Source organism: Heliconius melpomene, chromosome 3 (assembly GCF_056956725.1).
Source record: "Heliconius melpomene rosina isolate 202511_hmr_F chromosome 3, ASM5695672v1, whole genome shotgun sequence".
In the NCBI taxonomy this organism is placed as follows: Eukaryota; Metazoa; Arthropoda; class Insecta; order Lepidoptera; family Nymphalidae; genus Heliconius; species Heliconius melpomene.
In genome coordinates, this window is record NC_140391.1 from 5,404,054 (window position 1) to 5,431,233 (window position 27,180).

Below are 27,180 nucleotides of genomic sequence, written 5' to 3' on the forward strand. Positions count from 1 at the left end.
GTACACTAATAATTAATATAATTGTAACAATTTGCATACGGTAAATAAAAGAAATTAAATTAAGCATAGATAACAAATATCGTGTAATTTGACTTTAGAATGTCAAGTTGACGTTTTATTTACCACGCGAGTGCGCTGGAACCCGAAAACGTTTGGCGCACGTGAATTTTTAGTTTAGTAAATAAAAAAATTACGTTTACTTTACACTTATAAAATGCCAACGCCTGATAAAATATTGTTGCGGAAAATTAAAAAACGAGAAAAAAAAAAGCTTAAACTCATTTCACAAAAGGCAAATGGCACACAAGAAAATAATTCAGGTAACCTCCACGACATACGACTTTCATTCATAATATTATATTACAAACAAAATCGTATACACCTAATTAACTGTAACTATTTCTAAATAGATGTTGAGGCGACTAGTGATGATAATGTAGCAATTGATGCAAAGAAGAGAGAAAATGAAGAAATCGCAGTTACAGTACCAAAAAGTAAGCAGAAAAGTTACTTAATTTTGTACTTGAAATTCATTAAAAGTGATAATAGTAAGGAGAATATTTTTATTTAACAAATTTATTGTCATTTAATTATTTTAGAAAAGAAAAAGACACAAAAAGTAGCACCTGAAGATGAACTAGAAATAAAAGAAGAACTACCAGAAAGTGATCAAGATGTAGAAAATAATATTGATAATGATACAAAGAATGGAGATGAAGCCCAATGTAAGTTTAAATGACTTTGACAATTTGTCCGTGCAATTAAGTTGCTTTCACAGCATAGTAAGTTAAGTTGCTTGCACAGACTTTAAGACTTTTGCCATATTACTTCTGTTTACCTATATTTAAAACACATCACTTAACACAGATACAGGTAACAGACATAGTATTCTGAGAGGTCATTTCTGTACTAGAGCAATGGAATACAACAAATTAATTCACAATTAAGGTCTAATGCTATTATGTTACAATAGCTTGTAACATAGTAGTGTATTGTAATATTCAATAACATATTTTAAGGTGACATTTCTTTATTTTTTATAGCTCAATGAGACTAGTCTTTTATGTATGACTGAAAAATGCCTGTCTGGCAAAATTATTTTTGTTTTGAAGGCATTTTGTTCATTATTTCTTATTTAGTCAAGGACCATTATAGTTCTTCTCTAAGTCTTAATACTAGGTTAGAACCCTCTACCCACCCATACAACATCATATAGCAATATCCAAAAAAATCCTGAGATTGCAAGTCCCTACATTATGGTTCAGTACAGTCCAAACATATTTGTTATATAGGTACACAATTCTTTATATATTTATATTAAAGATTAACATATTATTTTTTCAATTTTTTTTTCAAAAATGCTTTTTCTATTTTCTAATCTATATCTATATATATAAAATCGAAAGGTCACTCACTCATCACGAACGAAATCTCATAAACTACATGTGCTAGGAATCTGAAATTTTGCATAGGAGTTATTTATAGGACGTAGGGGCTCGCTAAGACGGGAATTTGCAATATTCGACTTCTAAGGGGTTGTTTTTGGGGTTGAAAGTATGTACGAAACTTCGTTACTACAAACGCTAGAAGTCTCAAATTTTGCATGGACGTCACTAGGACATAGCCATGGAGACAGAAATTAACAATAACATAGTTCACGCGAGTGAAACCGCGAGCGGGCCGCTAGTTACATATAAATATGTATGTTAAATTTATATTACAGTACCTGGATCAAGTTTGTGCTTAGGAATTCTATCAGACCAGAAGTTTTCTTCACTTGAAGGAAAAGTGTGTGAAGCTACACTTATGGGTATTAAAGATATGGGATTTACAACAATGACAGAAATACAAGCAAAAGCAATACCACCTTTACTAGAAGGCAGAGATCTTGTTGGTGCTGCAAGGACGGGCTCCGGAAAAACACTTGCCTTCCTTATACCAGCCATTGATTTAATATACAAATTAAAATTCAAGCCCAGAAATGGTAAGATATTAATAGAAATGTTATGTTATGTATATGTGTATTATTGTTTTAATCTTTAAATAAAAATAAAATATACATATATTGTAATGAATGCCTTAGGTATACTGAATAATTACCAGCATTTTAGCATATCCAAAAAATATCAAATATAAGGATAGGATAAGGATAGGATTATTTAAATATTACAATTTCTTTCACAAAATTATTTTTAGTGTAGTCATTACAGTATATAAAATGTAATTTTATATTTAAACTTGATATGATGACACAAAGGCGAATGTGAAAAATGGACACCATACAGTTTTTACTGAGACAAAAATGTATTGGACTCCAGTTACAACTGTTGAGACATACATTTTTGTTTCAATATTAACAAAAGTATGGTAAGTCTAGAGTTTTTTTATGAACACAGAATGGATATCTGATCTAATTTTTTAAAAGAATATTTTTAATACTTTTATATAAACATTTACTATATAGCAAATTTTTATAGGAACTGGTGTTATAATTTTATCACCCACCAGAGAATTATCAATGCAAACTTTTGGTGTTTTGATGGAGTTAATGAAATACCATCATCATACATATGGATTGGTAATGGGAGGTGCTAACAGAAGTACTGAAGCACAGAAATTGTCAAAAGGTTTGTTAAAATAATTAAATAAAATAAGTTATTAATAAAATACTCGATATATTTATGTTAAGAAAATATTAGAGCTGTTGTGTGTACACAATTGTGGCACAGTGTCCCGTTCACAACCACCACATTTACAATCAGATATTGTGCTGCTGCGCCACAACAGCCATTAGATGAACTTTAAGGCATAATATATATTTTTTTACAGGCATCAATATATTAGTTGCTACGCCAGGTCGACTATTGGACCACTTACAAAATACACCAGACTTTCTATATAAAAATTTACAATGCTTAGTTATTGATGAGGCCGACAGGATATTGGAAATAGGTTTTGAGGAGGAAGTTAAGCAGATTATAAGATTATTGCCTAGTAAGATTGTTTTTTTTTTTCATTCTATCTATTTCATTCTATTTAATGTTTATGATTATACTTTTTTTAAATTTACTAAATACATGTTTCTTTATTTAACTAGCCAGGAGAGCCCTCCCTGGAAATTTTCGCGACAAAAAATAAATTTGCAAAGAATTTCAATTTAAAGTCAGTCAGGAAAGTTTCACAATTCATATACTACATTGCATTTTGTTGTTTTGAATTTTAAAATATATAAAATCTACAAATATCAAAAATGTACAACAATAGGAAATATTTAATTTACCAATTTCAAAAAAAGGAGGAGATTCTATTTACGACACTCTATCTATTTATTTAAAATATTGTATTTAACATTTATTACAACTCTACAGAACGTCGCCAAACAATGTTGTTCAGTGCGACACAAACAAAGAAAACTGAATCACTTACCGCATTGGCTGTGAAACATGAACCCATATATGTGGGAGTGGATGATCACAGGGAACAAGCCACAGTTGACTCTTTGGAACAAGGGTGAGATTTATATTTTTATGTATGCTGTAGTAGCTGCCGATAAGAAGTTTATAAATTTTGGAAGTATGCTAATAATTATAACATTTTATTTTTCAGATACATTGTTTGCCCTTCAGAAAAACGTATGATGGTTCTATTCACATTCCTAAAGAAGAACAGAAAAAAGAAGGTCATGGTGTTCTTATCAACATGTATGTCTGTGAAGTACCACCATGAATTGTTTAATTATATTGATCTGCCTGTCATGTCTATACATGTAAGTAATCATTATTTTCTATTAATTTGTAAATTAAGGCCAATCGTGGCGTAGAAGCATAAAGTATGACTGTAAAACCGACTGGTTGTGAGTTCGATCCCCATTCGAGGAAATGAAATATTTATATAAATTTATAGTTTGGTCGCATTAAACGCATTGTCCCGAAAATTATGTAAAATTGGGGAATGGGGTGACTTAACACTCGATTCCCTCTATCTACCATTGCTATATGCGGGATGCAGCGTGAAAAGACAAAATATTCTAATGAAATGACAATTACAGGGTAAGCAACAACAAGCGAAACGCACAACAACATTCTTTCAATTCTGCAACGCCGAGAGCGGCATACTGCTGTGCACTGATGTTGCTGCGCGAGGACTCGATATACCGGCGGTGGACTGGATTGTACAGTATGACCCGCCAGACGATCCTAAGGTATTTTGTGACGTATTTATTCAAATATTACTAATTTTTATTTTTTTTCTAGCTTAATTGATTAATTCATATTTTAACCAATTTTATCTATTCATTTTTATTGCACAAAATTTGATACAAAAAATGTATGTATGTATGTATTGGAACATTCTGATAATACACCCACTGTTTTTAAAAAAAATTGTGTCTCTGAAAATTAGTTTAATACAACCTTAGCAGGTTTACATTACATCATTGTATCATGTTTTTATCATTTTTAATAATTACGCTTTAAGAAATAATTATTTTTTATTAGCAATAAATTTATATTTTATTCACATTTCGAAAAATCTCTTGTTTTAAGGAATACATACACAGAGTAGGCAGAACTGCAAGAGGTCTTGGTACAAGTGGGCATGCCTTGTTATTCTTAAGACCAGAAGAGCTAGGCTTTCTCAGATATTTGAAACAGTCCAAAGTTACATTGAATGAATTTGAATTTTCATGGAATAAAGTTGCAGATATACAACTACAGGTACCTTTTTGTTTATTGTTAGTTTTAATTTTGTAATATTTAAAATAATTAAATCTATGTTTTTTCATTTAACTTTTTTTTAATCTTAATGCTGTGATTGACTGACTAAAGAATTTTCGAGAAGTGGGCCTTAAGATCGCACTTTTTGTTTTTACCCAGGACAAAGACATTTATTCCTCTGAGTGAGAATTGAACCCTTGACCGTTATGTTTATAGTCAAACGTTGTGCTGCTATGCCACAACAGCTTAGTATTATAATATTTTTTACAAAATAAATATTATTTTCAGTTGGAAAAACTAATATCAAGAAACTATTTCCTCAACCAATCAGCTAAAGAAGCATTTAAGAGTTATCTCCGAGCATACGACTCACACCATCTCAAGACTATATTTGATATAGACACAATTGACTTAGCTAAAGTGTCAAAATCATTCGGTTTTACCGTACCACCGGCGGTAGAACTGAAAGTGACAAGTAAAGGCCCCGTACAAAAGAGAAAAGGTGGGGGTGGTTTTGGATACTTCAAAACTTTAAATAAACCTCAACACAAGAAAGATGAAAAAACAAAAATATACAGACAGAAGGGTAATAATAAGCGAAGTGTAAGCTGAAATTGTGAAAGATACTCAGTTTAGATTAATGATATAATTTTCATTTTTCATTAATTTCTTTACCTACCAATTATTAATTTTGATGATTACAACCTTTAATATACATTTTCATAAATTGACATTATTTTGTCAAATCAAAACTTTAATTCAGAAGCAATAAATATATAACTTATACATAATATCTTGAAATCTAAACTGGCTTCATTCAATAATAAAAAATATATAATTTACATCAGTTGTGTATGTAATTTATATTATGACAATTAAATATTGCATATTAATATAATTACAATTGGGAGTATAATATTTTGTGTACTCTGTTTATGTTATTATAATGTATTTAAGTTTTATATTATAATAAAACAACAGTGATTTTATATTTCGTTTTATTTAAAAAATATTGAACAAATTTCTTTATTTTGTTACCTTCTTTTTGCTTTTCTTAGAATTTACTGTGATATTTTACTAAGAAAGATTATTAGAGAGCTTTAATAAAATGTATACAAAATATGCAAGTATATCTTAGCGATAAAAAATATTTTAGTTAGTTTTCTATAATTTAAAGATTCTGTTCTGGGTGTCGTTCTTCAAATCTCACTTTGTCTTTAGGCAAAATGAGGAAAAGACGAAGAATAAATTTAAAATCTCACTAGATTTGAAATTAAACACGTTAAAACTTTCAAATATACCACTACAACAAAAAAATACTAATAAAAAAATTAAAACCTTAATTTGTCTCATGTTAATGTTTAGTACATTGGTGTAAAATAAACAATTTTTAATAGCTGTAGATATAAAAGAATTTCTTTAAAAGGATACAAAAGTCAACATGGGGTTGTTCCAAAAATCCAAATGATGTGGCAGCCATTTTTAAATCCATCGTTTTTATGTTGAATACTTTATTTAACGGATGTTTATTATAACACCGTAAATACGAGAGGTAAGCTTTTCGAGCGAGAACTTTCATAGTGCCATCTCGTTCTATAAGATTTTGTAACTAAAATATAAGAGAATATTATTTCTTTACATAAGTATTACACATGCGACGATTTATTGCAATTAATAATAACTATTAATGTTTACTATTATTTATAGTGGAAGCTAAAGAATAGTTATATAAATATTTATACCATTCTTTGTATATCATCAGCTGGATCGCCAAAGTTATATTTGTCTAAATAAACTTTCTCTCGTCGCAAGAATTCAATGAATTGTTCCTCCTCAGGCCTTAGTAACAAAACTGCGTTACCATTGTTATTAAGACCTCTGGCCGTCCGTCCCACTCTATGTATATACTCCTGTAAATATAATTTATATATATATTGAACTTAGTAATTCAAGGGCACTATAGTGAAGGTGCACTAGGGTGCAAACATGACGGTTATGGGTTCGATTTCGACTCAGGGGAATGAAATATTCATTATTTTTAAATTAAGTCCTCCACTCAACATACATTGCCTCGAAAATTCGACGGAAAGTGGGAAACGGAGTGTCTTAACACTAAGTTCTCTCTGCCTTCTCTGCTATAAGCATGATACATAGTTAAAGTAAAAAATATAATAAGTAAAAATTATTAATCTACCTTCATATCAGTAGGCGGGTCATACTGTACTATCCAATCTACGGATGGTATATCCAAGCCTCTCGCAGCCACGTCTGTACAGAATAGAGCCCCTTTATCTATGTTAAGGAACTTTTGATATGCTTCTTTTCTTCTTGGTTGACTTTGTTTGCCCTAAAATAAACTAAGATGAAATGAAAGGAAAAAATAGAACCCTTATAGGATCAGTTTGTCTGTTACAAGACTATTTATCGCGAGATTGCGTTGAAGTATGAAACTGAAATTAATGTCAAATATTCAGGCATAGGGTCCTTTAAATTACAGAATAAATAAAGTTTCTAAGTTAATGAAATCTAAAGATTGCTTCATTTTATATGAATTTGAGGTGAAATTTGGTGCAAAATGAGAACTTACAATACAAATAAGGGAAAAAATCAGAAGTGAAAATGTATAGGTATTTCGTAGAAAAAAATAATTACAAACAAAAATTGGTACGGAACCCTCCGTATATGAGTCTGACTCGCATTTGACCAGTTTTTTATTTAATTATACATTTCACATAACTTACATGTATACTTAAGACAAACGCTTTACAGTGTGTCTTAAATAATTCATAATGAAAATCAACAGATTTACACGAAGAGAAAAACACCATTACTTTCATTTTCTTACTTTTCTTGAGCATTTTGTACAACCAGCAAATTCTGTTTTCAACTGGACAAATGCAATATCTGAAAATAGATTGGTAAAATTTTCGTTTATGGAAAAAGACAAGGCAAACGGGCATATGGGTCACCTGGTGATGAGTGATTATCGCCCACGGCCCTGTGCTGTGTTGCGGGCCGCCAAGGTGGTGATAGAAGAGATTTTTGAAGGACCTGCCGCAGCTAGGCCATTCCACACTGAAGTAGCGCGTGGAAAGAAGTGCCTACGAGACCGCACAGTAGTAGTGTCATATATCTAGATGGTGTGGATGGTACTTGAGTTTTTAAAAAATAAAAAATGCTAAAGTCAAAGCTGAAGTCTCTTTAAATCTGTGAATCTATACAAGCCAAATGTTTCTTATATTTAAGAGTCCCTTAAAAATGTTGAGTAGGTGTGTTTGGCCTAAAAAAAGTTGTATTTTTGGTTATTATTACATATTTTTTAAGTCTAAAATTATAAATATTTTCCGACTTACCCTTGTTGAAGTCCATTTGCAGTTGATTGTTTGTTATCTATGATAGATATTAACTTGGGATTACTTTTTAATGCTAATTTAGCAAGATTGTTGACTTTGTCATCTATTGTTGCACTAAATAAGCCTGTTTGCCTTTTTTCTGAAATTTTTGATACAAAATTACAATCATTTAAAAAAATCAATAAGGGCCATCTTGCCGCAGTGGCACAGCATCTGAATGTAAAGGTGACGGTTGTGGTTTCAATACCCAATTGGGATATATATTAGTAATAGGGGTTGGGGTATGAATTAGGGTAATATTTTCACTTTGCTGCTCTAGCAACAAGATAAAGAGTAGCTTTAAATTCCACTTAAAATACAATGCTTCGAAAAGGGCACATGTGAGGTAGGAAATATTTAATATTTCATTTTTTTTACACTAGTAAGGAAGCAACATGCAGTTAGTTCTGCCACTCAACGTCTTAATTGGAATTAAGTGTTTTAATACTAGGTTCCCATGTTCACTCTATCTACCTTCCTAATGTGTAGGATACAGTGTGAATCTAAAAAAATAATTACAGATCTCACTTGGAATTTTTCTCATAATGCCCGTAAGATGTTTCTCGAATCCAGCTTCCAATAACTTGTCAGCTTCATCTAATATTAGATATTTTAGATTGTTGTATTTGAAGTTTCTTGTATTATCCAAATGGTCCAAAATACGCCCAGGTGTTCCAACCACTATATTTGCACCTGTAAATATATTTTTTATATTAGCAACATTTTATAAATTATTTATTTTTTTTATAAACAAAAGAACACCAACCAATATTGCTTAACAGGCACTTAACAAGTACTTGGAACCTAAGCAGCTAAGTGATACAGGTTTAAATACTTGTACACTTAAATTTTGTATCATTAACACTTTAAAAAAATCAAATTCATGAAAATATACATTTTTGAATAGAAGAAATTTGTAAAAAAATCTGTTGTAATAATATTATAAGAATTTTGATAAAGCTCAATAAGAATGTGATTATTTCAAACTTTGCTGTAATAAAGTTTTCCTTAGTGAGCTATTTACACAGATATAACAAATATTTTAAACATATAACAAATATTTTTATATGCTTGAATTTAGTCAGTTATAGAATTTTAAAGTATTATAAAAAGAAATTTCATACCTTTTTGAAGACATGCCACTTCTTTTAATTTTTTTTCTCCCCCAATTGCCAAGCAAATGGACAAACCAATATTAATAGTTATCTTCTTTAACACTTCATAAGTTTGAAGAGCTAATTCTCTTGTGGGTGATATTATGAAGCAACCAATACCTATAGAAAATTACTCTTACTAAATATTATAAGAGACACAGCAAACATGCAATGCAGCATCTGACACAATAGTTGTGGCTTCAATTTCCACTCAGGTTATTGAATTATTTTCATTTTCTCTCTTTGGTAACAAGACAAAATGTAGCATTAAGTTCCACCACTCAACACACAATGTATAAGAAATTATATGGAAATTGGGGATTGGAGTATTTTAATTCTAGGTTTCCTCCACCTACACTAGAACAATATGGAAGATTCAATGTGAACTTTAAATAAAATTACCATCACTTCTTGTAAATCCTAAAGTAATTAATTTATCTACAACTGGTATTAAGAAAGCAAGTGTTTTTCCACTGCCAGTCTTTGCTGCTCCAATTATATCCTCTCCCAGCAACATATATGGTATAACTTTGGCTTGAATTGGTGTTGGTTTGTCAAAATTCATAGTTTGGAGGCATTTTAAGATCCGTCTATCTATTTTACCTTCTAACATACTAAAGCTAATTTGTGTTGTTGTTTCTTGAAGATTCATTTTTCACCTTTATATAAAATATTAAATAATATAATATACGATCTCAACAACAAGAATAAAAATCATAAGTAATGCTTGAATTAAGCTTAATTGATTCTATAAACATACGACTTCTTGATATATATAATTTTTTTTATTAAAATTATTTCTCAATTCTTAGGTTATTTAGAACATTTATTTTGTTTATAATAATATGACAGTGACAGTGATGACATTAATGATTAAGCTATTGTTCTGTTCAGTTCATTAGTTTATGACTTTTAGGAGTATCAGTAGTAGTAGCTTACTTCTCCAACATCACAGAATGGAGATGACAGGATTGCTCACTTAAATAAGATAGATAGATAGATTAAGTAACATTTAATAGACTAGTATAACGGTATAAAAAAGAAAGTTAAATTAAATAGGCCACTACTTGAACAAAGTGATGTCACATATTTTATACGGTACTACTTAAATCTACGTTTTTGTATAAATTATGATAAATGTATACTCATTTGTACAAATGGGATTTAACACAATCGTTAACAAATACTAAAGCAAGCGGCTTAATTTTCTGAGGAAGTACATAATAGATACAGATAGAATTATTTTAGGAGTAGAGAAAAGGACACGGATAGATATTAGTCTTAAAAAAAAATTAGCTTCACTCTGTATCCCGAACACAGCAGGATGTACAGAGGGAACCAAGGCATAAGGGCGGCGTTGAAATCCACAATCTAAAGAAATTTACTGAAAGTGAAGGAGAGTATTTTAACACTAGGGTCCCTCTGCCTACCGTGCTATATATGGGATAAGACGTGAAAAAACGACAAAAATTATACCTAAATTTGCTAGATTTTTATCACAGTAAGACACCGTACCGTACTATCCGATAAACCATTCAGGTTAAAACGTAAAATGGAATGGATTTTAAAGCTAATAGGCTGGAGTCTACATAAAATATTTTCATGAAGTTATGAATGTCACTCGGTCATCGTCAGCGGTCGGTTGTCATTTTTATACACGTTCTATTTATCAAGTTATATTTCACAATTTTCGATAATCAGCGCACGAAGAGTGGTTGTATCTAATCATGATTTATTCTGGTTGGATTAAGCAACTCCAAGTCTTCATATTAATTGTAGTTTCTTGTGTTATTTCCGTTCAAACTGAGGTTCCCAGACCTCGCGGCGTTTCTTTATCTAAAGCGTCGTTATATTCGCCGACTAAAGATTTTACCTGTTTTGATGGAACCAGTACAATACCTTTTAGTTATGTAAATGATGACTATTGCGACTGCTTCGATGGAAGTGACGAGCCGGGTACATCTGCGTGCTTAAATGGAGTTTTTCACTGTACAAATGCTGGACATCGGCCGCAAAACATTCCAAGTTCTCGAGTTAACGATGGTGTTTGTGACTGTTGTGATGGTACAGATGAATATGCTGCTTCAGAGCCCTGCTCAAATAATTGCCAGGAATTGGGTAGAGAAGCTAGAGCTAAAGCTCAACATTTAGCAGATTTACATAAGGCTGGAAACTATATAAGGTTGGAGCTCATTGAAAAGGGAAATAAAAAACGTAATGAAATGGCTGAACAATTGTCCCAATTAGAAAAAGATCGAGATGATGCTCAAAAAATCAAAGAAGAGAAAGAGCTTCTTAAAAATGACTTGGAAGCTAAAGAAAATGATGCACTTAAAATATACCGTGAGGCAGAGGAAAAAGAAAGAGAGAAAAAAGCAGAAATTGAGCGTGAACAGCAGGAAAAAGAAGCTAGTGACCACTTTGTTCGATTTGACTCTAATGGTGATGGTTCATTATCTATTGATGAAATTAAAGTTGCAAATGTATTTGATAAAAATAAAGATGGAGAAGTAGACCAGGATGAAATCCAATATTTCTTTAATGATAAAGAAAGTGTGGAAATGGATGACTTTGTATCCACTACTTGGCCTCTATTAAAACCTCTATTGATGATGGAACAAGGAATGTTCCGTCCTGCAGAACCAGAAGAAGATGCAGAAGAATCTGATGTAGAGGAAAGTCAGAAAGTTGAAGATGTAGAAGATTTAGGCACTGAAGATGACAATGTTGATGATGCCTTACAAGAAGAAACTGAGGATCTTGATTTGGAATCTGATGACACAAAATCATATGATGATGAAACTCAAAATTTAATTAAAGAAGCAACAGAAGCCCGCCGTCAATTTACAGAAGCTGAACGTACTGTGAGGGAAATTGAATCAAACATCAAAAATTTCCAAGAGAACCTAGAAAAAGATTATGGGCTACAGCAAGAGTATGCTACTTTAGATGGTGAATGTTTAGAATATGAGGATAAAGAATATGTATATAGACTTTGTCTATTCCAGAAAGTTACACAGAAATCTAAGAATGGAGGTATGGAAGTTGGTCTAGGAAATTGGGGAGAATGGGCTGGTGAAGAAGGCGACAAGTATTCTGTCATGAAGTATACAAATGGAATAGCCTGCTGGAACGGGCCAAATCGCATGACAATAGTCAATATTAAATGTGGGTTAGAACCTAAAATAACATCAGTAACTGAACCATTCCGTTGTGAATATAAAATAGATTTAGATACACCAGCTGCTTGTGATGATTCAAATTATGCAAACCAGCAGTCATCACACGATGAGCTGTGATAAAGTTAAATCTTTATGCATGTGATGTGTATTGAAAATATTAGGATAGATCACTCATTTCACTATCTGTCACAATAAGCTTAAATGAAATGTAGTCTGGTCAATCCTGTGGTCCTTTTTTTGTAAAATTAGTTTAAATTTTTACTAGCGAAGAAATATAAGTACTATTTGATATATTTATAGTATTCGTCTATTTATAGTATTGTGATAAATAGGCAGTTAAAATATTGTCAATAAACTTTCACTCCCAGTTGCATTTATCATACTTTTCATTTTTACTTAAGAACAATCTTATTTATTAAATTTTAATCAATCTTTTGTATTTAAGACTGACCGAAATAACATTATTGTATTACACATTCCTTAAATATAGTGAGGCTGTTGATCAAACTGGTAAATCATGATTGTAAGCAAACCAATTTAAGCAGTTAATAAAATATTGTTTTTGGTTATATATATGATTATTGTTTAATAAATTATTTTTCCTGATTTATTTCTTATTTTAAATAAATACACTGAATCATGTAATAACTGTTATCATTTATAAGTTACATAGAACTACTTCATTTCTCTTTCTTTAAAGTTTTTTTGAACATTACAAACAATTTTCAAAATTCATCATTTCTAGAGTTGCTTAAAAATTTAAATAATGTAGTATGGACTTCGTGTTGGAATGTTATTGGCTAAAACTGACGTTTTCTTTATAATATTTTTTATTATCTGTATTTGTTGTCAAAGCAGGACGCTGAACCTAATGCTACCGTTGTGTCAAAATATTGGTTCCTTGCGATAATTCGTTTATCTTAATGCTTAATATTTGATAATATATAGTTTATAGAGTGAATACATTAACTATTTTGTAGAATTTAGCTTAGAAAATAAAAAAAATCTTATATATTAAAATGGATACAATATTAGAACAGCAAAGAAGTTATCATGAAGAAAGAGAACGTACTATGGATGCTATGGTTAAAGAAATTTTACATAAAAAGACCGGGGTATGATAGAACCTACTATTTGTTTTTATTCCTTTGCTTTGAGTATTAACATTTAATTTTCAACAGTTATAATCCGTAATGCAATATAACCTTAAAATATTTTTAGCACAGAGAAACTATCAACGCAGATCATCGACTCAAAAATTTACACGACGTAAGTTCTCTCCCTTAATTAAAATATTCAATGATTCTTGAAATCAGAAAAACATAACTTATAAGTTCTACATTTCAGAGATACATTGAATCTACGATAAGACTAAAAGAATTGTATGAAGATAAAAATGGGTTGCGTAAAGAAGAAATCGCTGCATTATCAGGACCAAATGAGTTTCAAGAGTTTTATGCGAGACTTAAACAAATTAAAGAATTTCATAGAAAACATCCTAATGAGGTTTGTTTATTATTCAGTGACCTATATCAATATTCTCATAAGAATCTTAATGAATTGTGTTATTTATCTATAACTATTTATATTATAATTCAAATTGCTTTTTTTATTTTAAAAGATTTGTGTGCCAATGTCTGTGGAATTTGAAGAAATTGCTAAAATTAGAGAGAATCCATCTGAAGATTATACAAGTGAGTTATGTTTGTGCTATATTATTTTTTAATTGTAATTGCAATTAAAACTAATTATTGTTGTTTAATAATAATCTTTCTTCCTACTCAGGCTTGACAAGGCGTTTTGTTTAATTTTGCTACTCAACATATGATTTCTTGACTCTAGTTTCTCTATTTTCTGGCATTAGTCCTTATCTGCTACATCTCAAACTCCAAGACTATCTCAAATTAATGTGTTGCATATGCAGTAAAATTGCGCCTAGTTTTTCTCTATCTGTATATTAAATGCATATATGGAAAAAAAAATAAACTTTAGAGTTTATATTATGGAAAACAAAAATAATAAACTTTAGTGTTTATTTTATACAGCAATTATTTCATTCTATTTTAAATTTTAGCACCAGTGGAATTCACAGATGAAGAGGGTTATGGTAAATATTTAGATCTCCATGAGTGCTATGAAAAATATATTAACTTAAAGGGAATTGAGGTAAGATTTAAATTGTATTTTTATACTGCAATGCTAAATTACAATAACATATTAGTATAAGCTCCACATGATCATAGCAATAAGCAGTACAGTGGTTTTTTTTTGGTAGGAGAAATAACTATTGTGTTTACAGTCAAACATTGTTCCGCTGCGCCATGACTGCCTCAATATACATATATTCTAATAGAAGAATATTATGATAGTTGATAGTTATCAAACTATTGTACTAAAAATTATACATTTTTCAGAAAGTTGATTACATCACATACTTAAGTATATTTGATCACTTATTCGACATCCCGAGAGAGAGGAAAAACAGTGAATACAGAAACTATATAAGGGCATTACTTACATATTTAAAGGATTTCGTTAATAGAGTGAAACCATTGCAAGACCAAGCACAAGAAATGGCTTTAGCTCATCAGGAATTTATAAAACAGTGGGAGGCGGGAAGTTTTCCTGGATGGCCGGTATGTGAATAATATTGCATATAATATATTTTTTGTATTTCATTAATATTATTATAACTGCATACAATGTGACATCATAAGTCGTTGTCTTTTCATTATACATCCTTTATTTACCAAACCAAGAGATTGCTTGAAGTAATACACACCTACTTTGCATGCATCTTATAAACATATGTTTTAATTGCTTTGTGTTATTTGTATCTTATATATATCTATAAAATATATTCTATTCTATTGGTTATATTTATATAGTTAAACTTATTATGGGACATTGTTTAATGTTAGATGTGATGGTTGTGAATTTTATCCAAAATTTTGGGACATTTTATGTTAGATCATATAACTGTATCTTTTGTGTGCATAAAAAAATTGTGCTCTCCAATTTTTTTTCATAAAATTTTAGAAAGAAACAGGAGGTGCATTAACCAATGTGGGTGCCCATTTAGATCTATCAGCCTTTTCATCTTGGGAAGAATTAGCATCCCTCGGCTTGGACAGATTGAAGTCAGCCTTGATGGCTCTTGGTTTAAAATGTGGTGGTACTTTAGAAGAAAGAGCTCAAAGGTATCTCTTACTTATATTAACTATTATCCCATTTTTTTAGCTTCACACTGTATCGCGCACTTAGCAGGGTAGCCAGACAGAAATTGACAAATTAGTATTAAACCACTCCATTTCCCATTAAGACACCACCATTTCCTATTATCTGCCGAATTCCCAAAATATTACTCCCAACTACACACTTTGTCTAGTGAGAAAAATTTTAATATTAAATATTTCATTCCCCCGTTGCGTTTATATATTATAAAGCTGAAAAGGTTGTTTGTAATCTCTGTATCTACAGTCCGAGTTACCTTGAGCACTTAGAATGTGTCATGTCCCATTGAGAAATTCTTAGTTATTTCCATTTGACTATATGTCCCAAGCCACATGTAAAATTTCACTTCTTCACTTACATTTATAAAATTTTGAAATATTGGGTCATCTTTGACTGTAAATACAATGGTTGTTGTTTCCCTAGTTTGCAAGAATAAGAGCGGCGTTGAGTTCCGTTTAATTAACTGTTTTATTCATGTAAAAATCAGATATTAAAGAGTTAAACACTAGGTTCTCTATGTTGTATAGAGCGTGAAGCTGAAATAAAATCTCTTCCATTACAGAGTGACTTACTATAACTAATGATATCTCTCTTTATAGTTATTTTAATGCAATTAATCTATAAATAACCTTTATCTTTATAAGTAATTTGCACTTGAAGTATTGTAAACAATAGTTGTTATTAAAAAGCTATAAAACAGACCTATATAATTATTTGTATTGAAATATATGTATGACGCTTTCCACACCAGAATTATGTTATTAAATTATATTTATGTTTAAACTGTTGTTCCATAATAACGAAAGAAAAATATTTTAATAAAATAAAAACAATGTTTAAAAATTCGACGTAATGAAATATTTAACATTTTCATTTCTTCGGTAATTAGGCAAAATGCGGCGTTGAATTCGGCCACTTCAAACGCAATTTCTTGAGAATTCGGCGGTAAGTGGAGAACAGAGCGTCTTAACACTAGGTAGTGTGAAGTTAAAAACAAAACATAACGAAAGTCGAGTCTGCCCCTTTTGTAAACCAACCACGAGTTTTTTTTTTTAATATTATTGTTTATATATTTATTATTTTTTTATAGATTATTCAGTACTAAAGGTCAAACTGCATTAGACAAATCCCTCGTGGCCAAGAAAGGGGCCAACAAGGCCAAGGCTTCGACTCAACAACGTCACAAAGATATCGCCGCTATAGAAGCTCAAGTATATAGGTAATATACGATTATTATATTTAAAAAAGTAAGTCAAGCGTGAATCGGTCTCGTCTACTGATGCATTCACACGAATTTAATGATTGTGGGATATCAAGCAAAAATATCTTTTTTTTTAATTTATAGAAAATTTCGAAATGTTTTGAACGAAACGAAATTTTATCTTTTATGAAACGAAATGATTAAACGAAATTTTATCCTTTATTATTTTTAGTATTTCCAAATTTTAATAATTTTTGTCTATATTCTGTTATGTATATTACAAAGTTCAAAGTTTGTATTGAAAGTTAAAAAACGTCCTAACTTTTGAAGAGTTTAACATAAAATATGAGACTGAGAGACCGACTGTAAGCGGGTTCCATTCCCACTAGGAGGAATTAATTAGTTTAATTTTCTCCCTAACAAGAGAGTACGACGTTGTATTGGGGAATGGAGTGTCTTTACACTAGGTTGAATGTACCCTGCTATATGGATAATACAACGTCAAGTTAATATTGAATAAATAAAGATAAACACTGTAAAAATAAGGCGTAGAATAGACCTTTCAATCATAGATCACACACTATCTTAAGGGAACATATGACAATATTTATATAACATACCTAGATTTGAGGTAGTAAATAGTAATTTCCTGTTTACTATCTGATATAAGTACTTAGGATGACCTAGATTGTTAACCCTGGTTTGGATTCCCCCTTGTAATAAAATATAGCTGATGCAACAAATGTAAGATTTTATACTTCGTAAGCAAATTATTAATACAATAAGAGATTTAGAACTCTCTAAACGTTTTTTTTTATTCAATTATGTTTAACTCAATCATTTATAAACTGTATATGCAATGCGTGTTGAGTGGCAGAACTCAACGCCGCGCTTTGCCTCAGCACCAGAGCGAAGAAATGGAAATATAAACGTAGATTATATATTACAAAACGTGAAATATTTTTTCACTTCCTCTAGTGGGGATCGAACCTACAACCGTCGCGTTATAGTCACACACACTTAAAAATTGTTATCCTTGCTATTTTCTATATTTGTAATCCTGCAACTAGATTGGATAAAAATTTAGGGCCGATATTAGACATTTTTATGTTTGTTCCACTTTTACGCAAAAACTACTGAACGGATTTAGATGAAATTTTACCCTTAGCGCGCACTGGTGACTTTTGTCACGGTGACAATAAATTTTTTGTCACTGACATGTCACCATACTTTTCGCCACTGCGCGCACTTGCGATGACAGTGACGAAATTTTTTACATTTGATAAAATGAATTTCGAAGAGATGGTTGTCTGTGCACTTATATTAAGAAATAGAAAAAAAGCAAACATAGAAAATATTGGCTTTCAACTTTTCATTTGTCATAGAGCAATGGCCTCAACTCAATTTCGTCAATCAGTATTGTCATTGTCTATTTCATCTTCATGAAAACACACCTTTTGCCTTGTTGATGAACTTGACGCCATTCTTGAAATAAAAATTCGGTGCTGCAATGCAACACGTTGCTGTTTCATGTTTATGCGGAAGACGACTAGTATGGAAACCGCAAGGGGCAGGGGGAACGAAGTGACATTTAGTTGCTAATGCGCGCACGGGCATACAAATCTATGGACGCGGTGACAGTTGCGTCACCGGCGTGTTGCCGGCCTCCGCGGACAAAAAGTCACCCAATTGTCACGTATCCAAATGCGCGCACCTTCATTTAGTGTAATGTACACGGTGACAGTCGCGCAACAGTCACGGTGACAAAAATCACTAGTGCGCGCTATACCTTACAGTAATATTGAATTTTACCTTTGATGTAATTTGTAAACATGTTCTATAATTTGGGTATATTACGACAATTTTCAGTCATTAGTAGTATCTAAATACACAATTTTTACAGATTCGCAAACATAGTAAGTAGTACGCGGGCGTCCACAATAGAGAATGTGACGCGTAGGGCCGCGCGCGCCGCCGGCGAGCGCCGCGACGACAGCGACGAGGAGAGCGACGCGTCTGCCGCCGCCGACCTCGACTCGGACGACGACGAGGTGCCCTACAACCCCAAGAACTTACCGCTGGGTTGGGATGGTAAGGTAAGTGTTGAATCCTGCTGTATACTCTATATCCCGCATGTAACGGGATAAGTAAAATCTAGTGCTATAAAATATAAAATAACTCATTCTTCCGAATGGGAATCAAACCCATTGTCGTTTTATAGGTTCGATTCCCAATATAAATGTGTGTGTCGCTTTTTTATTTATAATTTTTCTATTTTTTAGATGTTAGAAATATATTATATTTCATTTTGTATGTCCCGCAAGTGTTCACTATAAGCAAAAAATATACCTTATAGAATTGAGTTCAACTTACATTGGAAAATCCTTCATTTTAATATATCGATTTTTTTTTCTATTATCATACAAATAATAACTTTACAAACAATAGCTATAAAACATTGAAAAAAAAAAGATTCAGCCCGTTCAATAAAACAGTTGAATAAACAAAACTGTTTTAGCAATAAGCAAGTTTTTCGAACAAATAAATTAATATAACATTAAATTGATATAATATTCTTTTTTATGTACCGATTGTAATAAAACCAACTCTAAATCACAATGGAAGATTGCCAGAATCTATTAGTACACAGTCATGAATTTAAATCGGTTAAGTCGTTTCTCCGATTAGCATGAACAAACGCACAGACAAAACGTATAAAAATAATTGTTGTCGGTTCTATTATATTGCTAAATGCAACCAATGATATTTTTTTCTCATATATCTTTACAGTACCGACACCACGCAGTTACAAATATATAATAAGTATAGATTTTAATATTAATATACGAGTAGGTATCGATAATCTATCATGGATTTACTATTAACGTTGGTTAATGTAATCATGTGAAAATTTGCTCTCTTATAATAAAGATAACAAAACATCATAATGAGGTCGTAAAATAGTGTAAAGTAAAACAGCTTTAAATCTATTAAATGTTTTTATAGTTTGTTATTGTAATTGAAAATATGTTTGTTCATTTCACTATCAAGATGCAATTGTAACATTTAGTATTGTAGTAATTTTATTTCGATATAGGGATGCTCTCTGCGTATAAAAACTAGCCTCATAAAAATGAAGTCTTATTAACATTTTGGCCTATCTTTGTCTTGTTCCGAAATTAATGCTTAGTTAATTTCTAGATATAGCGTGTTGACAACTCCACGATGGACTTTGTGGATAAATGAAATATAGTTATATTTTTCCGAGAGGCAATCGAACTCACAATTATTATACTCTTTCCGTTTACCAATAACGTGTTTTAATTTACCTGTGTTTTTTTATTGTTCTTATAAATATATTTTTTAGCCCATCCCCTACTGGCTGTACAAGTTACACGGTCTTAACATAAGTTACTCGTGTGAAATATGCGGTAACTATACCTACAAGGGGCCCAAGGCGTTTCAACGTCATTTTGCGGAGTGGCGTCACGCTCACGGCATGCGATGTCTCGGTATACCAAATACTGCGCATTTTGCTAATGTCACGCAGATTGAAGATGCACTGGCTCGTAAGTTTTTCGTTTTATTTAATCTGTGCTTTTTTTTCTCTTTAATATGTGTTATATAAATTTGATTTAAATTTTTAAAACGAATATATTTATAATAAAAGACAGGACAGCAATATAATTATGAAAATTCTGTAAAATAACTTTGAATAACTAATTTAAACTATTTAATTTAAATTTAAATTACGGGATTAAAAATTATTTAATTCTAATATAACTTAAACAAAATGTAACTTAAACCCACCTATTAAATAAACATATTTATTTGTTATAGTTTGGGAGAAAATAAAAAATCAAAAAGAAAACGAGAGATTCTTTGCAGAAAACGATGAAGAGTTTGAAGATTCACAAGGAAATGTAGTCAATAGAAAAACTTTTGAAGATCTAAAACGTCAAGGATTGCTTTAAATTATTGATATTATTATTATATATTATAATAATAAATGAAATACATAATTATACTTTACTTTTATGCCTTTACTTTCGTTTTTACATTTAAAATTATAGTACCCATTGCTTAGAATCCATTTAAACTAGTACTAAATTCGAGGATGTAGTCAATTATTACGATATTCATCAGAAATGAATGAAAAAGTACAGATCTGAACTTTTGGATATTGTACATTAGCGAAGAAAACAATAAAAGTAGGAAAATATTCTAAAAACTAGCTACCACTCACATCATTCTCACCAATTGATATTCCGCAAAAACGAGCCTTATTTTTTATTCCACCCAGATTTGATGTTTTTATTAAATTGTTTAGACTAATTTTTAGTTTGCCCGTTCCACGTGGAATGGAATATGCATTCAATGCCAAAGTACACTCATCTATTCCCAAATATTTATTTTGTCTTTTATTAAATGTCAATGTCAATGTGAAGTTTAAATGCTTGTCTATCGCATGTGGGCATCCGACTGTCAGTAATCATAACAAAGTATTTACAACAATTTATATTAATAAATAGTAAAGTGATAACTCATTTTAAGTTATAAAATGTGTTTTATATAAGTAAGGAATGTGAATTATAAATAACAGTTCAACATGTCAGAAGGAAAGAGAAGCAGTCAAATATTTACCGGAGCGCGAGTTTTAGGTTATGTCAGTACACATGTACCTTTTGTGGCACGATTTATTAAAAGAAGAGGAGAAACATTGCTTTGTACTAGTGTGGGAAAATGGTTCCATACCTATGGATGTGATAAATTCCGTTTACTAAGTGTAAGTGGCGAACATCCCGCTCCTATAACATGTATGAGTGGAGACAGTTTTCATGTGTATACGGCAAGTGAAAACGATATATACGCGTGGCGGCGAGGCTGTGAACTCAAACATGTTTACAAAGGGCATCAAGCTACTATACATAAAATTTTACCTTTTGGTATACATCTTATAACTATAGATGAAGATAATGTTCTAAAAATATTTGACATTAAAGAGGAAACAGAGTTTTTAGATCTTCCTTTTGATGAAGAACACTTTAAAATAACAGCAATATGTCATCCACCTACTTATTTAAATAAGATTTTACTTGGCAGCGAACAGGGTCAATTGCAGTTATGGAATATTAGGACATCAAAACTTGTATATACTTTCAAAGGATGGCAATCTCCGGTTGTAGTGACACAACCGGCACCCGCAGTAGATGTGGTTGCTATTGCTTTAAAGAATGGAAAAATTGTCCTCCATAACATTCGTTTTGATGAAATTGTTATGGAATTTAATCATGATTGGGGGGAGATAAGTTCTTTGTCATTTAGAATGGATGGAGTGCCCATAATGGTGACGGGAAGTACTAAGGGTCATTTAGTAATGTGGGATTTAGAAGAAAGAAGAGTTAAGTCTCAAATTCAGTCTGCTCATTTCTCAAGTATTGCTGGCTTGCAGTGCTTACCTTCAGAACCTTTAATGGTTACTAATTCTCAAGATAATTCTTTGAAGATGTGGATATTTGATATGCCTGATGGTGGGGCAAGGTTATTAAAAAGAAGGTAGATGTACTATTTTTCATAAATGGAATATAATGATTTTATTACTGTTTTTTAGCATCTTGAATCTTTTTCACAAAGTAGCTACTACTCATCTCCACACTTTCCAATTACTTTTTGAAATATTTTTGAGTGGCAGAAATTTTGAGTGGGTATCAAACTGAATCATTTTTTTTATTTTATTTTATTAAAATGAGAACTTTTTTCCTATTACAGAGAAGGACATGCATTACCACCAAACTTGGTTAGGTATTGTGAGCCTACCGGTGAGAATATACTTGCAGCAGGCAGGGATAGCAGTTTACATATAATGAACACTGTGACTGAAACATTTAATAAAAGCATGGGTAAAGCTTCACAAAACAAAAAAGCTTCTAAAAAGAAAAGTAAGTTTAAATTATATTAAATTCTCATAATAAAATCAATCTTTACATGTGTTAATTATGTTGAATTTAATCATATAATATCTTGATGATTAGGTAGAAAGTGAGGAACAGAGTGTCTTAACCCTAGGTTTTCTTTGCTCACACTATGTGAAGTGAAAAAATAATGGATAACATCTAAAATAAATAATGCCAATATTGATTATGTGTTTGTCTTTGTCATTATTTGTTCTTATTTATTTTTTTAGAGAGACTACAAATAGATAATCTTATATTACCACCAATAATAAAATTGAGTTCATGTATGCAAAGAGACAAACAGTGGGACAGTATAGCTTCGCTACATGAGCGTAAATATGTGGCAACAACATGGTCCTATAATAAAATATGTATGGGACAACACAAACTAAAGCCCCCAGAAATGGAAAAAGGAGTTCTAGCAACATGTTTGACTGTTACACATTGTGGAAATTTTGTTATTATTGGTAAGTTCTTTAAAATTATTGTGTTGTAGTAGTAGTGCAGTGTTAAGACATTCCCAATTTCTGTCTAATTTTGGCTGTCCGTGCTAAATGGCAAACTCAATGCTGCGCTTTGTCTCTTTACCAAGGCAGGGAAATGAAAATAATTAATTCTACTGAATGGATACGAACTAATAACCGACTTGTTAATAGTCAGATGCTATGATATAATGTGCAATATTATTTAGTATAATATTTTTTTGCTTCCCAATATTATTTCCTAATATTTTATATAAATTTATTTTCCATTTAAGGCTACAGCAATGGTCAAGTTCACAAATTTAACATGCAGTCAGGTATATACAGAGGTCACTATGGAAGTGAGAAGAGGATTGCACATAAGGGGGCAGTAAGAGGCGTTGAGACAGATTTGTGTAATCAAAGGGTTATTACAGCTGGTGCTGATGATAGATTGAAGTTCTGGTATTTTAAATCAAGTAAGTGTATCTTCATTTGCATATTAAATTAAAAGATAAAGTTGGCACAATCCAGTGTACAGAAACAGAAAAATGTATGTGGCCATAATACATCATAATTATGAGAATGCAAAGATGATGGATTTTTATTTATTGTTCTGTCATTATTTTTAATGATCATTCATACAAATGAAAAGGCTTGCCAACAGACGGTATTATACTTCTTAATAGTTTGGCATTAAGTTCTGCTACTTTAGGTGTCTTTCAATGTGTGCACCGTGAAGAATGAAGCTTATTAGCTTGTTTTTATAGTTGTTTGTTATTCCCGACAAATAAGTACTTACTAACAATTAAAACTAGTATAATTTATGTTTCAGCTAAAACTCCATATCATGTACTAAAATTAGAAGAATCAGTGAGTATGACAAAATGTCATAGAGACAGTGGTCTATTAGCTTTAGCGAATGAAGACTTTTCCATAACGCTAGTGGACATGGACACTATGAAAGTTGTTAGGCGATTTGACGGACATGTCGGCAAAATAAATGATATCGACTTCGATTGTCAAAGTCGGTATGTTATTTTTTAAAATATTTATTGATTTTTTATTTAGAGAAGTACCTAGGCTATTAAATACAAACTAAATTATATTAGTGTTTATATTTTTTTTTATCTAGAGAAAAAATTAAAAACAATCTCTTATTGAAGCTCTAAAAATATTAACTTTTTAATCTTTTAACGAATATTTGATGATATTTTTCGCTATGGCATAAGACGAGAAAATTTATATTCTCATCAAGTTATTTCTTAATTAAATTGTTTATATTCTGTTTTAGATGGTTAGTTTCATCATCAATGGACTGCACTGTTTGTACTTGGGATATACCTACCGCTCAACTGGTTGATATATATTCGGTAATAATTTTAAAATCTCATTACGATTACATGTACCGTTTTTCATTATGCGTTCATAGAAAGTTTCATTCACAAAATTTGCTTATTTCTAATTTTAAAACTCTAGTTTAATATTTATTTTTGGATGTATGCTATTGTTCCTGTAATAATACTTTAAAATATCATTAAAAAAGTATCTGCTATTCTGAGGCTTTCGTGACGCAATAAAACAGAACTACTACCTGTAAACGCGAGCATGTTGTAGCTTCAATTTCCACTCAGGGGGATTATATTTAGTTTATTCACATTTCCTCGCTTGGGCAAAATAAAGGGAGGCGTTGGATAAGCCCTTTCGTAACGCGATGTCTTAAATACTGGCATTGTCTCTCCACCTTATTTACTCTCTATCTTTCTATGAGTGAAAAAAATGGCAGTAGTATTTTACTCTTTTCATATAAAATAAGTAATTCATTTTTCTTTTTTTAGCTAATGACATATGCAGGCATAGACTAACGCCCAATGTTAATAATGTATCTCCTATCTCCAGTTAACGTCAATCTTGTATTGTTCGACATATCTATCCAATCACTAACCTGCATGCCGTCTTCCATCTCTGTCTATTTCAATCTATGGTTGCAATTTATGGATTAGGATTGATTTAATAATCATTGGGCGATAGAAAACTTATTGCTAAGACACCAATTTAATCACATTTCGAAACATCGCATATAGTGTGGCTAAACTCATATAATATTTCATTCCCCCACGTGAGAATATAACCCACGTCAGTCATCAAGTTATTTAACTAATACATATATATTAGTAATTATTATTTAATCTGTTTGTTTGTTTTAGGTAGAAAAACCATGTACGTCTCTCAGCATGTCCCCAACTGGGGATTTCTTAGCGACCACCCACGTCGGTGAATTGGGAGTATTTCTGTGGGCAAATAGACTGTTGTATGAAAAAGTATTCTTGAAGCCCATAGATAGAGATGCTGTTGATATACCACAATTAAGTAAGTGTATTAAATATATGTATTTGTAGGTCACACTCAGAGATGTTGATTAATGTTAACTTGTGGTATATTTATGTGGTTTTGTCTAATGAGATTAAATTTCGGGAGATTAGCTCTATTTGCCATCTTGTAGTGATATTTGTTAATGTTATTTAAATATTTGCCAATAACTACAATATTGTACAAGTTTTTTGTATTTTGTTCTATATTGTGCAACATTATCCTGTATACCTCTTATTAGAAGGATAGGTAGAGAGAACGAATGACATTGTTCCTGACGCACCATTCAATTTTTATACATTGAGTGTTGAGTAACAGAAATAAAGGCCGCGCTTTGTCTTGTTACTAGAGCGAGAAAATGGAATCAATGCCCCGAGTGGACCGTACGCGTAAATCGAACCCACAACTGTCACATTTATAGATGACGACAACAACTAAAGATGACCGTAATTTAATCATTTTATTATGTAAGTCGATAATTATAAAAAATCTAATTTCTTTCAGAACTACCAACATCTGCTTCTGAAAAACCAGACATTGAAGACCTTGGAATAATTGACATTGGTGAACCAGAATACAAATCACCGGAACAAATAAGCGAAGAACTCATAACGTTATCTGGCCAACCCACTTCAAGATGGCTTAACTTATTAAATTTAGATATAGTTAAAAGAAGAAATAAACCTAAAACTCCACTAACAGTACCTAAATCAGCGCCTTTTTTCCTACCAACGATACCCAGCTTGGAACTAGAATTTGATTTAGAAAAGGATAAACAGAATAGTTCCGATCATAAACTCTTAATACCGGAATCCTTGTCAACCCTGACGCCATTTGCAAAAAAATTAAGCAGCTGTGAACAAGATGGCGACTATAAAGAATGTATTGAGAAATTAAAAACGTATTCGCCGTCTTCTATCGAAGCGGAAATAACAAGTATGGCGCCGGACGCAGGCGGAAATATAGACTTGATGAAGCAATTTCTTAAACTTTTAGAAATTATATTAAAGTCGAATAAAGATTTCGAATTGGCTCAGTCGTATTTGAGTTTGTTTTTGAAAATACACACTAAGGTAATAAGTGAAGAAGAAGAGTTAAGAAAAGTGTTGGAAATAGTGGAGGAAGCCGCGACACAAGCTTGGTCTAAATTACAGAACCTGTTGTTATACAATATATGTGTTGTAAAAGCATTAAAGGATATGTAATATTATTGTTTTTTTATTTTTATTTCTATTTAGGCATATCACTGTCTATATAACTTTAGGCTTTCGTGAGCACGTCCCTGAGCATTCTCTACAACATTGCCAGATTTCCCGATTTTAATTTTTAATAAGCTATAGACTTAACTGCCTTTGATATAGAGTAAGCCAAACAGTTATTATTTTAAGCAAAGTGCTGGTTTTCGATTAAAAATAATTTTATAATGTTATGTATCACACAATAAATTTAAAATCTCTTTTTTTGTATAAAACACAAACGTCCACCCGCGCGAAGTCGGGACAAGCCTCTAGCTACTT

At 31.3% G+C, this 27,180-nt stretch overlaps 5 protein-coding genes across 5 annotated transcripts; 4 read left to right on the forward strand and 1 right to left on the reverse strand.

Annotated features, from left to right (window-relative positions):
• Positions 1-110: 110 nt before the first annotated feature.
• Positions 111-5,419, forward strand: pit (probable ATP-dependent RNA helicase pitchoune). The gene is made up of 11 exons (XM_085207787.1): positions 111-320; positions 411-494; positions 600-725; positions 1,724-1,984; positions 2,478-2,627; positions 2,830-2,994; positions 3,369-3,510; positions 3,607-3,766; positions 4,049-4,201; positions 4,545-4,715; positions 5,004-5,419. The coding sequence occupies exons 1-11, from the start codon at positions 215-217 to the stop codon at positions 5,325-5,327; spliced, it is 1,842 nt and encodes a 613-aa protein (XP_085063913.1). The 5' UTR covers positions 111-214; the 3' UTR covers positions 5,328-5,419.
• A 277-nt stretch (positions 5,420-5,696) lies between these two features.
• LOC146539938 (ATP-dependent RNA helicase DDX18-like) lies at positions 5,697-10,111 on the reverse strand. The gene is made up of 9 exons (XM_085207790.1): positions 9,664-10,111; positions 9,232-9,381; positions 8,636-8,800; positions 8,069-8,207; positions 7,457-7,619; positions 6,910-7,062; positions 6,458-6,625; positions 6,147-6,324; positions 5,697-5,779 (listed from the first exon to the last, which is right to left on the reverse strand). Exons 1-9 carry the CDS (start codon positions 9,911-9,913, stop codon positions 5,742-5,744), a joined length of 1,404 nt encoding a protein of 467 aa, XP_085063916.1. The 5' UTR covers positions 9,914-10,111; the 3' UTR covers positions 5,697-5,741.
• A 751-nt stretch (positions 10,112-10,862) lies between these two features.
• GCS2beta (glucosidase 2 subunit beta) lies at positions 10,863-13,085 on the forward strand. The gene has a single exon (XM_085207795.1). It carries the CDS (start codon positions 10,989-10,991, stop codon positions 12,558-12,560), a length of 1,572 nt encoding a protein of 523 aa, XP_085063921.1. The 5' UTR covers positions 10,863-10,988; the 3' UTR covers positions 12,561-13,085.
• Positions 13,086-13,306: 221 nt separating this feature from the next.
• On the forward strand, positions 13,307-20,910 carry noi (splicing factor 3a subunit 3 noi). Its single transcript, XM_085207796.1, has 11 exons — positions 13,307-13,558; positions 13,665-13,712; positions 13,791-13,949; positions 14,065-14,137; positions 14,518-14,609; positions 14,858-15,079; positions 15,483-15,643; positions 16,768-16,896; positions 18,782-18,974; positions 20,246-20,447; positions 20,719-20,910. The coding sequence occupies exons 1-11, from the start codon at positions 13,463-13,465 to the stop codon at positions 20,850-20,852; spliced, it is 1,509 nt and encodes a 502-aa protein (XP_085063922.1). The 5' UTR covers positions 13,307-13,462; the 3' UTR covers positions 20,853-20,910.
• Positions 20,911-21,286: 376 nt separating this feature from the next.
• Positions 21,287-26,873, forward strand: LOC146539941 (WD repeat-containing protein 36). The gene is made up of 8 exons (XM_085207694.1): positions 21,287-22,434; positions 22,648-22,817; positions 23,063-23,299; positions 23,590-23,772; positions 24,129-24,324; positions 24,588-24,666; positions 25,501-25,663; positions 26,168-26,873. The coding sequence occupies exons 1-8, from the start codon at positions 21,488-21,490 to the stop codon at positions 26,866-26,868; spliced, it is 2,676 nt and encodes an 891-aa protein (XP_085063820.1). The 5' UTR covers positions 21,287-21,487; the 3' UTR covers positions 26,869-26,873.
• The last annotated feature ends 307 nt before the right edge of the window (positions 26,874-27,180 follow it).

What these genes read in the sequence shown, in the direction of transcription:
- LOC146539941 (XM_085207694.1), top strand. Translation starts at nt 21,488, where the DNA reads ATGTCAGAAGGAAAGAGAAGCAGTCAAATATTTACCGGAGCGCGAGTT. An exon ending in TGGAAATTTTGTTATTATTG is followed by an intron (nt 23,300 to 23,589) that starts GTAAGTTCTTTA and finishes TTTCCATTTAAG; the next exon opens with GCTACAGCAATGGTCAAGTT. An exon ending in TGTTGATATACCACAATTAA is followed by an intron (nt 25,664 to 26,167) that starts GTAAGTGTATTA and finishes AATTTCTTTCAG; the next exon opens with AACTACCAACATCTGCTTCT.
- pit (XM_085207787.1), top strand. Translation starts at nt 215, where the DNA reads ATGCCAACGCCTGATAAAATATTGTTGCGGAAAATTAAAAAACGAGAA. An exon ending in GAATGGAGATGAAGCCCAAT is followed by an intron (nt 726 to 1,723) that starts GTAAGTTTAAAT and finishes TTTATATTACAG; the next exon opens with TACCTGGATCAAGTTTGTGC. An exon ending in ACCCGCCAGACGATCCTAAG is followed by an intron (nt 4,202 to 4,544) that starts GTATTTTGTGAC and finishes TCTTGTTTTAAG; the next exon opens with GAATACATACACAGAGTAGG.
- LOC146539938 (XM_085207790.1), bottom strand. Translation starts at nt 9,913, where the DNA reads ATGAATCTTCAAGAAACAACAACACAAATTAGCTTTAGTATGTTAGAA. An exon ending in ACCCGCCTACTGATATGAAG is followed by an intron (nt 6,626 to 6,909) that starts GTAGATTAATAA and finishes TTATATTTACAG; the next exon opens with GAGTATATACATAGAGTGGG. An exon ending in CTGATGATATACAAAGAATG is followed by an intron (nt 6,325 to 6,457) that starts GTATAAATATTT and finishes CTTATATTTTAG; the next exon opens with TTACAAAATCTTATAGAACG.
- noi (XM_085207796.1), top strand. Translation starts at nt 13,463, where the DNA reads ATGGATACAATATTAGAACAGCAAAGAAGTTATCATGAAGAAAGAGAA. An exon ending in ATAGAAAACATCCTAATGAG is followed by an intron (nt 13,950 to 14,064) that starts GTTTGTTTATTA and finishes TTATTTTAAAAG; the next exon opens with ATTTGTGTGCCAATGTCTGT. An exon ending in TTAGAAGAAAGAGCTCAAAG is followed by an intron (nt 15,644 to 16,767) that starts GTATCTCTTACT and finishes ATTTTTTTATAG; the next exon opens with ATTATTCAGTACTAAAGGTC.
- GCS2beta (XM_085207795.1), top strand. Translation starts at nt 10,989, where the DNA reads ATGATTTATTCTGGTTGGATTAAGCAACTCCAAGTCTTCATATTAATT.